General features: G+C 59.2%; 1 protein-coding gene across 1 annotated transcript; it reads right to left on the minus strand.

Annotated features, from left to right (window-relative positions):
- Positions 1 to 927: 927 nt before the first annotated feature.
- LOC119847395 (cytochrome P450 2C23-like) lies at positions 928 to 9,731 on the minus strand. Its single transcript, XM_038382179.2, has 9 exons — positions 9,471 to 9,731; positions 8,302 to 8,464; positions 7,121 to 7,270; positions 6,344 to 6,504; positions 5,466 to 5,642; positions 4,352 to 4,493; positions 3,306 to 3,493; positions 2,656 to 2,797; positions 928 to 1,971 (listed from the first exon to the last, which is right to left on the minus strand). Exons 1-9 carry the CDS (start codon positions 9,642 to 9,644, stop codon positions 1,784 to 1,786), a joined length of 1,485 nt encoding a protein of 494 aa, XP_038238107.1. The 5' UTR covers positions 9,645 to 9,731; the 3' UTR covers positions 928 to 1,783.
- Positions 9,732 to 10,494: the final 763 nt, after the last annotated feature.

Consider the following 10,494-nt stretch of genomic DNA (forward strand, 5'->3'; position numbering starts at 1 on the left):
CTCGCCGAGCTGGCAGCAAGATGGTTTTCCCTGCATGCTCACTCTTTACTGAGAGCTCATCAGCTTGAGCGCGCAGCTCCAATTGCCCTTTGTGATGAGCATCCCCTCGCTTGCACTTCAGCAATCAGTTCCCCGCCGGCATCTCTTAGCGCTCGCTAAAGTAAACATATCATTTTGTGTCATCCACTCATTTGAGTCCGCGCCTTCCCTATATTGTTAATAAAAACCCACATGTGCCGTGGCCTCTCTACAGATCCACAGTGCGGCCGATACTTAACCTTTCGCCATATTGAAAATTACCGGTCTCTGGCTCGAAGATGATGCTTTCTAACCCAAGACAGGGCTTCACTTCTCTGCCCCTTGGCAGGGAGCTATTTTCTTTTCTAAGCATGTGGGGTGCGGGGACAAATTGCTTCTCCACTCGATGCCTCAGTTTCCTCACTGTCCTCCTTTGTAAAGCGCTTTGAGATCCACTGCTGACAAGCGGTAGGTGGTGGTGTTTATTAGGTATATTACAGTAGCACCTACTGGCCCTGGTTGAGAGTGGGGCGCAATCCTGCACAGGTACAGAGTGAGAGACAGCCCCTGCCCCCCAAGAGCTTAGTCTCAATAGACAAAAGGTGGGAGGGGAAACAGGCACACAGCGGGGCCTGGTCGCTCAGAGGCAGGAAGAGAACCCAGGGGTCCTGAGTCCTGTCCAGCACCTGACCCACTTCCCTGATCACTTGGTGCTGAGTTCCCGCCTCCAAAACACTGACAAGAGAGACGCAGGACAGGCAATGGGAAATTGAGGCCCAGAGACAAGAAGTGAGTTACCCAAAGTCTGACCCACCCCCCGCCTTCCACATGTCTGATATTAACCGGTTTGTCTTTCCCCATTGTCTCACTGATACACACAAAACATACAAAGACATTGCCAAGCGTTCCGGTCTTTTCTTCCATTTATTGTGTCAGTCAATTTTCTGGAAGCGCAGTGAGCAACAATGCTGAGAAACACCCCCAGGGCATTTCTATAAGTGAACTACAAGCAGACAGCACACGTGAGCCAGAGACACCATGGCTGAACGTTGAGGATGGCTCTCGGGGAAACACATCCAGAAGAATTCAGCACTAGGCAAAGCAGGTTCAAAGGTGCTGACCACAACCTAGCCATACCAGGGTTAATTATTAGGGAGGGGAAACTGAGGCACAGAGCTGAGACGTGACTTGCCCAAGCAGGCCAGTGTTAGAGACAGAATTAGAACTCAGGGGGCCAAGCTCCAGCCTGGAACAGCTGCATGCTATGTGCATCATGGGTGTGTAGATCTGAATTCACAAAGGCAGATTCTGATCTCACTCACTCACTCCGCTGCCATCCAGGAATGTGTTCCAGATTTACATTCGTCTGTAACTGCGATTCCAGTCTGGCTCCTACTCCAGAGAAGTCAGCGGAATATTTGCCCCACAGTGAAAATGAGATCAGGATCTGGCCCTGGCAGCATTGGTGCGAAAGGAGAGAGAATTGGTATGAAAGGACAGTGACTCTGGATGTGCACCACTGTGTAAATGAGATCAGGAGCTGGCCCCGGGAGCATTAATGTGAAAGGAGAGTCGCCCTGGATGTGTACCACAGTGTAAATGAGATCAGGAGCTGGCCCGGGAGCATTAATGTGAAAGGAGAGTTGCTCTGGATGTGCACCGCAGTGTAAATCAGATCAGGAGCTGACCCAGAGGGACTGATGTGGCTCCAGGGACCCCAGCATGGAAGACATATGGGTCTGTCCTCTTCCCTCCCTGCCCCACTCTACGCTGGGCGTGGGATGGCACGGAGCTTGTAAGTGAGGCCTTGGCCCCGGAAAGCCCTCCGCAGCGAGGCCAAGTCGATGGCCCTGGGGTCCGTGAGCAGCTCCAGGGTGAAGCTCTGCAGCAGGGTGGTTATGAACAGGAAGATCTCCGCCTTGGCCAGCCCTTCACCGGGACACATGCGCTTCCCTGGAGGGGGGACAAGAGGACAAGCCCGTTGGTTGGGTCTTGTGGTGCCGCTCCGGGGCCCTGCCTCCAGCAAGCAGCTGGAAATTGCAGCAGCCCCTGAGAAGGAGCTACGAACACCAGGGGCACGTCGTCTCTTTCAGAGACGCTCAATCTCTTCCCATTTCACCTTTTCTCCAGCCCGCGGGGCCTTTTAGGGGCTCTTCTCGGTCCCCTCTCCAAGGGGGAGCGGCGGTTTTAAAAGGCAGGCCCTGCCCGAGCGAGCGCCCAGTTGAAACAGGAAATGGGGGGGGGGGGAACTGAGGCACAGAGCAGGGGGGGAAATGACTTGCCCCAGGTCACCTGGCAGAGCAGGGGATAGAACCCAGGTGTCCTGAGTCCCTGCCCCAGGGTGCAGCTGTGTTCTGTTGTACGCGCCCGGAGCAGGACCCAGTAGTAACAATCTCACCCGCTGAAATCCCCGGGGCTGCTCCCCCTGGTCGTAGGTCAGGTGAGAGGCTGGCAAGGCCTTTGCATGGGTCTTTGCTTGGAACTGAAACGGCCCTGAGCCTCTGCCATCTCTCCTGCTTGCTGAGCTCTGCTGGGGGGGTGTGTCCCTGTCCCTGCTGCCCCCTGCTAGAGGGGCTGAGCCCTGCTCTGTGTGTACGCACGCGAAAGAGACGGGAGGCGAACCCATGTCCCCATTACCTGCAGAGAAGGGCATGGCCGTGTCTCTCTTCCTGAATGCTCCGTTCTCATCTAAGAAATGACCTGGGTTAAAATCCTCCGGGGTCTCCCAGCTGGCTGGGTCGAAGTGCACCGAGGCTAGGAGAGGGATGATGGTCGTACCCTGGGTGGGGGATGGGGACAAGACACTGACAGTGTGAGGTTTTAGGCATTTTACGTCAATAGGACTGGAAAGAAAATAACAGCCCCAAGGGGTCGCTATGTCCCTTTCCCAAAGAGGCAAACTGAGGGGCAGGTAAGGGACGGACCCGAGGTCACACAATGGACAGCAGAGCAGGGAGGAGAATCCAGAATGTCCTGCTCCTATGCTGGCCGTGCAACATTTCATCACCAAGCTGGCTAGGGGATCCCTTCTCCCACCACTGAAAGGCAGCCACCTCTGGGGTGGGATGGGGCAGCTGCTTGCCCAGGCATCCCTTGCTTGGTGCTGAGATGTAGCCACCTCTGGGGTGGGACGCAGCTGCAGTTTAGTGGCACAGCAGCGTGGGGAAGTGAAAGTTATAAGGGGGCAGGGTGGCATTTCCTCAGCTAGAGCTGGACCAGTGAACCCCCACCCACCGCACCACATTGGGGTCAGCGCTGGCTGAGGGAGGGGGGCGTGTGTGTCTCACCTGCGGGATGAGGTACCCCCGGAAGGGGGTTGGGCGGGTGGTGGCGTGTGGCAGGTTCATGGGCACCAGGTCGAGGTAGCGTTGGAGTTCATGTAGCATGGCGTTGGTGTAGGGCAGCTGTAGCCGGTCCTCCAGGGCTGGGGGCCGGGCCCTGCCCACCACCCTGTCCAGCTCCCCGTGCACCCGCGCTGCAAGAAGACACGTGTGGTCCTGGCATACCAGGGAAGGGGGGCTCCCCCCATGTGTGTTCCCCTCCACTTCCTTCCTCAGCCAGCCTCCCCTTCTCACCCATGCCCCCACTGTCTCTCCCCACCCCCTATGGCCAGCCCCCCTTCCGGACAGCAACATTTTTTTCCAGGATCCTTTGCATCACTTTTTCTACCCTCACCCACACTGGATGGCCTCCCCATGATGGATCGGAAGTGGGGGTGGGAGGGGCAGAGCTCCTACCTCCTTCTACCCTCCGTCCTGCCTGGCTGGGGGCGCTTCCCCTGCACCCTCTCCCCTATGCCTCCTTCTCGCTCCTTGGACCCTGTTCTTGTCTCCCACATCCTGCCCTTGGAACTGGGATGCGGGGGCTGTAAGTCCCCTTTGCTCTCCCCTTTGCCCAGTGCCCGATGTAATGCAGAGCAACCTCAGGGCTGCTCTAATTCATAGGACACCCCCATGGACCCTAGAGGGGGCAGAGAATAGCCACAGCACAGTGCGCTCTAGCCATGCCCCTGAGCCGCCCTCTCTGGGCCCTGCGTGACTGGGAGCAGGGTTCTTGCATCTGCTTCACCCTGGCTGGGGTGGCCCCCCATGTGAGGGATGGAAGGGTGGGATCCTCGGGGCGGGGTTTGGTCCCCCTCCTTTTGAGACCCTTTTATTGCTGCCAGAGCAGCCCGGAGGAGCCCTCACCTGCCTGAGCATGGAGCCCTCTGTCTGATGCCAGCTGGGGTCCCCCTGGCAGGGAGCGTTGGGGACTATCCGCAGGGTCCCCCCCCACGGCCCCCTGGGGAAGGGCCGGGGGAGGGAGCCAGTGTGTCTCGGCCGCTTGCACCCACCTTGCACGTCCGGGAACTTGCTGAGCACCAGCAGGGCAAAATTGATGGTATTGCTGGTGGTCTCCATGCCAGCGACGAACAGGGAGTTGGCCAGCACCGTCAGGTTCTCATCCTCAAACTCTGTCTGCTCCTTCTCTCGCTCCTAGCACAGGGCCGAGGGTGGGGGAACCCCAGTGAAGCAAATCCCACCCCTCCACCGCAACCCGGGGCAAGGGGCGCCCCTGCCAGCCAGAGCTGCCCGGCCAAAGGCTGCCAGGCTCCCGGCCCCCGGCCTTGGGGAGATGGAGGGACAGTTGGCCTGGCTCCAGGGGGCTGGGAGGAACCAGCATCGGGGCTGGAATCAGAGCTGGAGGAGAGACAGCCTGAGTCCATGTAGAGGTAATAGGGTGACCAGTGTAGGGTCAGTGACTGGCTAGATAGATAGAGGGGTGTGTCTGGAGATGGGTGGGGGGATTGGTGGCTAGAGGTGTGGGTACATAGAGATGTCTGGGGATGGAGGGATGGGTTGATTTAGGGGTGTCTATGAGGATGAAGGGATGGGTGAGGGAATGCGTGAAGGATGTGTGGGTTGAGGGGTGTCCATAGAGATGGATGGGGGGATGGGTGGGGGGTGGGTTGAGGGGTGTCCATGGGGATGGGTGGGTTGAGGGGTGTTCATGGGGATGGATGGGGGGATGGGTGTGTGTGTGCAAAAGGATGGGTGCGGCTATGTGGTTAGAGGGGTGTCCATGAGGATGGATGGGGGGATGGGTGGAAGATGTGGGAGTTGAGGGGTGTCCATGGGGATGGGTGGGGGGATGGGTGTGTGTGTGTGGAGGGATGGGTGGGGCTGTGTGGGTAGGGGGGTGTCCATGGGGATGGATGGGGAGATGGGTGTGTATGTGTGGAGGGATGGGTGGGGCTGTGTGGGTAGAGGGGTGTCCATGGGGATGGATGGGTGGGCAGAGGGATAGGTGGGGGTGTTGGTATCTATGGGAATCTAGCTACAGGATCCCATCAACCCCCCGCCCCCCCCATCAATAGAACTGAATTCCAGCCACGGTCCCCTCCCCCACCGCCTACCCAGCTGCTCACTGGGCGCTGACTCCTCCTGCCCCCCCAGGACGCCCCTCACCTTGGCCTGCTGCAGGAGGAAGCAGTCGATGAGGTCGCGGGGGGCACTGGGGTCCAGGCTGTGCCGGTGGGATGCCACCTGGGCCCGGATGAAGTCTCTGAGGCGCTTGTATTCCCTGAAGATCCGCCTGTGCTGGCCGGGCAGGAAGTGCATGATACCTGGGAAGATATTGTACAGCTGGGGGGGTAGGGTGGGGGGGAGCAGAGAGATGGGGTGGAGCCAGGGGTTGACCGTTTAATAGCAGGGAGGGAGAAGAGAGGCTAAAGCACTGGGCTGGAATTCAGCAGCCCTGGGTTCTCATCCCACCGCTGCCACTCATCTGCTGGGCGTCCCGGTGCCCAGGCACCACCCCTCGCTGCCTCAGTTTCCCCACGGAGGCTGCTGAGCAGAGCTGGCTGGGAAATGGCTTTCCCGTCCAGTGAGCAGCAGGACAAACGTCCTGCCCTCCATCGGGACATCTCACAAATCCTCACAAACCCAAACCGGGGCTGAGAGAAATTCCAGCATGGGGCCGTCGGAAGGTCCATTTTGGCGCCCGCCTCGTCCATGTTTGCTTTTGCGACAAATGAATAGAGGCTTGGGAGCGAAAAGTCATTTGGACGCAAAACCCCGGAACTTTTTCCTTTCAAAAACTGTCCGCGCCAGAGGGGACAAGTTTTTTGGAAGTGGGGAATTCACCAGAACAGGCCTTTTCCCGCACCCAGGGCCAGGGAATCGGCGTTTTCCAAGGGAAAACCGGTTTGTCGAAGAATTCCCGACCCGCTGAAGGTACGTCCCGGCCTCAGGAACGGGCCCATAGAGACGGGGCCGCAGCCCAGCGAGCGGCTGCTTTGGTGTTCAGGGGCTGGGATTGTCGGGGGCCCCCCACCCCCGGGTACCTGTGCCGGGAGGGAACGGAAGTAGTACATGAAGGACGTGATGAGACGCTGGAGTTCCTGGAATTCCTCGCTGTTGCTGCTGAAGCGGGTCCCGATCACCACAGAGCAGATGACACTGGCGACGGCCCGGGTGAGGTCAGGCCCAGGGTCGAACGCACGCCCTGCAACAAGGGGGCGAGGGGGGAGCAGACAGCAGGGAACAAGCCCCTCATGGGGAAACCAGACAGTGCCCAGGAGCCCCCTCTAACCACTAGACCCCACTCCCCTCCTAGAGCTGGGGATAGAACCCAGGAGTCCTGGCTCCCCCCACCCCGAGCTAGAGATAGCACCCAGCAGTCTGGACTGCGAGCTCGCTCAGTTCTAACCACCAGACCCCACTCCTTTCCCGCAGCTGGGGATAGAACCCAGGAGTCCTGGCTCCCAGCCCCCCGCCCCTCCCACTCGCTCTAACCACTAGTCCCTGCTCCCCTCCCAAAGCTGAGGATAGAACCCAGGAGCTCTGACTCCCATCCCCCTGCTTTAACCACTAGACCCCACTCCCCTCCCAGAGCTGGGAATAGAACCCAGAAGTCCTGGCTCCCAGCCCCCTGCTCTAACCACTAGACCCCACTCCCCCCCACAGTTGGAGTGCTGACAGCCCCTGCCCCCTGGTCTAACCACTCTGACACTTCCCTTCCAGAGCAGGGCTCCCAGGACTCGCCGGTGGCTGCCCGAGGCTCACTGTCGGAGGCTGCTGCCCAGTGCCCGTGTGGCAGCATCCGGCGCGCCACTGCTCACCTTGTTTGTCAGCCACAGCTTGGGTGAGGTGCCACGCCTCCTCCTGCACCCGCTGCTCCAGCGGCCTCTTGCCCATACCCAAGTTCCGGAGGGTGGTGAGGGTGAACCGACGGAGCTGCCTCCAGCGCTCTCCATTGGTGCTAACTAATCCTGCCACAGCCCCGTGAGGACGTCATCTAATGTCGTTAACAGAGGCCCTGGTGCCTCTCCCACAGCTGGGGATAGAACCCAGGAGTCCTGACTCCCATCCCCCTGCTTTAACCACTAGACCCCACTCCCCTCCCAGAGCTGGGAATAGAACCCAGGAGTCCTGGCTCCCAGCCCCCTGCTCTAACTACTAGACCCCACTCCCCTCCCAGAGCTGGGAATAGAACCCTGGAGCCCTGGCTTTCAGGCCCCCCCCACCCCTCCTCCCGGCTCTAACCATTAGACCCCCCAACCACTGCGTTAGGTTAGCATGGGTCACACAAACAGCCACTCCCTGGGATTAGTTGGGAAATGTCCCCCACCCCATGAACATTTTGGATAGAAAGGGAAAGAGGGGGAAAAAGCCACAGGTTTTTTATACAATTATTTGAGGTTTTTCATCCCCTTTCACCCCCTCACAAAAAAGGCCAAAGCAGGGGCTTTCTCTTTGGAGGGCAAACAGAGAATGAAAAAAATTTGCCTGACCAATCAAATTTGGGAGGGCATGGGGTTGGTTGCACTTTTTTGAAAATTTTTAGGGTTCCATCAACACCCCCCCCCACAGACCCTTAAATTCCAAGCAGAAATTTTCACTGCGATGGAAAAGCAAAAATACCAACTAAATAATAATAATTTTTGTTTGTTTTTAATCCCAAAAGTCCCGTTTTGAGGGAAAATGATGCCTGGCTCTGGGCGTGGTGGCAGCCCCGATGTTCCCATTGACATAGACTATGGACAATCCCTGGCTCTTTTCATCTGTAGATGTCAAAAGTGGGGAAACTGAGGCACAGGGCATGCCGTGCCAGTGACTTGCCTGAGGTCATGCAGCAGGCCAGTGTTCTGTCTGGTAGCCCACACTGCCTGAATCCTACAAGCCCACTGTAATCTCCAGTGGCAGGCAGTTCCACAGGTTAACAAAGCCACAGAGGCAGCGGAGCCAGCGTGATGCCACCAGGCAGGGCTTTGCAGAGAGACTCTCCCCGGCCCACACTCACCGTACCCGTGGTTCAGCTGCTTGAGCAAGGGGATGGCCCCCCGCCCACTGAATTCATCATTGTGCTCCACCAGGGCTTCGCGCAGCACCTCGTACCCACACAGCACCACCACGGGCCTCGGGCCCAGCCAGACGGTGAAGATGGGGCCATACTCCTGGCAGAGCTGGGGGTGGGAATCGCAGGGGGAGGGGTAAGACAGCAAAATGTGGCATGGGAGGGAGTTAATCAGGAACTGGGGGACCTTGTTGTTTCTACCTATGGTGGCTTTAGCCTCAGTTTCCACTCAGGGCAGAGAGGGGGGAAAGCAACTTTAAGCCCCTTTGTGCTACTTGTACCCTGCCTGGCCCCCAGGGTAATTTAGGCCAGCCTCAGGGCTGCTGTAACTCATGAGCCACGCCCTATGGGCCCTGGGGGGCAGAGAACAGCCACAGCTCAGTGTGCTCCGGCCACGCCCCCGATCCGCCCCCTGTGGGTCATGGGGGGGCCGAGAATAGCCACAGCTCACTGCACTCTGGCCACGCCCCTGATCCGCCCCCTATGGGTCATGGGGGGGCTGAGAATAGCCACAGCTCACTGCACTCCGGCCACGCCCCCGATCTGCCCAATGGGTCATGGGGGGGGCTAAGAATAGCCACAGCTCACTGCACTCCGGCCACGCCCCTGATCTGCCCCATGGGTCATGGGGGGGGCTGAGAATAGCCACAGCTCACTGCACTCCGGCCACGCCCCCGATCCGCTCCCTATGGGCCCTGAGGGGAAGAGAATAGCCGCATAGTGCTTTGGCCACACACCCCGATCCACCCCCCACTATGGGTCCTCGGGCTGCCAATTTTGGTTGGCTGTATTCCTGGAGGTCTCATCACGTGACCTAATCTTTAATTAAAAACTAACCTTTAATTCCTGCAGACCCCAGGAAAAATCCTGAAGGGTTGGCAATTTTAGGCTGGCTTGATTGAGGGGCTGCTGGGAGACGGAGAGCTAGATAGAGGGGTGGGTCTGGGGCTAGATAAAGGGGTGTGCAGGGCAATAGGTAACTCAATTGCACCTGCGGATAGAAACCAAGACGCCTGCTAGATGGATGCCAGACGGACAGACCCGCAGTGGAAGCCACCTTTGGCCTTGGCTTTTGGGTTCCAGTCCCGGCGCCCGAGCCCAGCCCCTTTCCTTACCCAGCGGTAGGATCGGTAGAGCGGGAGGATGTTCTGGGTCAGGTTCCCCAGCAAGGGCAGGGGGGCTGGCCCCGGGGGGAGGCGCCCTCGGCCCTGGCCTGATGAGGCTCGGAAGAGGAAGAGGAAGAGGAGGAGAAGAAGGCAGCCCGTGATCAACACGGCACCAGGCTCCATCGTCCTTGGCTGGGGTCAGCACGGCCCGCACGGCTCCACTGCCTCAGGAGATGTCCGGCACTGCCCCCCAGCTATTGGCTCCCGGGCCTTATAGCCAGCCACAGGCTGCCCCCGATCACTGATTAACTCACTGGGTTGGCCCCTGCTATGGCAGTTGCACATTGACCCTGGCAGCCAGGGCTGGCCCCCCATGAACATCAATGGACTGGAGCCCCCCGGCAGCTTCCCCCCGCCCATTCCTGCAGCAACCCCCCACAAAGGAACCTAGCCTAACTCCCTCTGTTGCCAGCACCCCCCAGCCTGGGAAGGGTGGGTCCCTGTGCTCTCGGCCTTACCGTGAGGGGCCATGATCAATGCACAGAGGGGTTTATCTCCACGGTCACGCACCAAGGGCCCCGCTCTGCAGGCTTTTCCTGCTGCCCGTGGGGTGGGTAGATTTGGCACGGTCCCTCACTGACCTTTGGGCTCTCGGCTTTCTCCACCCCCTGGGGGCACCCTGGGAAGAACAGCTCCATAGCAGCGAGGCAGGGCTGCTCCCCCTCCCCCCCGAGCATGCTGCCATCGCCCTAAAGAGGAGAAATCTCTCCCCAGGTGGGTCGGTGCAGACCGTGAGCCCAGCCTCAATGGTGTGGCCTAGTGGCTGGAAGGTTAGAGTGGGTCTCGGCGTCTCTTCCAATTCTGGCACTGGCCGTGACTGCTGGGGCAAGTCACCCCCCGTCCCGCCCCTTCGTGCCTCAGTTTCCCCATATCCGCAATGGAGACAATGCTGCTGCACTCCTCAGTAAAGCGGGTTGAGATCGCTGTGGGAGAACAGCCGGGGATTGTTATTGACCAGGGAGCGGGGGACAAG

This window comes from Dermochelys coriacea, chromosome 23 (genome assembly GCF_009764565.3).
Source record: "Dermochelys coriacea isolate rDerCor1 chromosome 23, rDerCor1.pri.v4, whole genome shotgun sequence".
Classification (NCBI taxonomy): domain Eukaryota; kingdom Metazoa; phylum Chordata; order Testudines; family Dermochelyidae; genus Dermochelys; species Dermochelys coriacea.

Coding starts and splice junctions, on each gene's coding strand:
- LOC119847395 (XM_038382179.2), bottom strand. CDS start 9,644: ATGGAGCCTGGTGCCGTGTTGATCACGGGCTGCCTTCTTCTCCTCCTC. Junction 8,465..9,470: donor TCTACCGATCCTACCGCTGG/GTAAGGAAAGGG, acceptor TCCCACCCCCAG/CTCTGCCAGGAGTATGGCCC. Junction 4,494..5,465: donor TCCTCCTGCAGCAGGCCAAG/GTGAGGGGCGTC, acceptor GCCCTGTGCTAG/GAGCGAGAGAAGGAGCAGAC.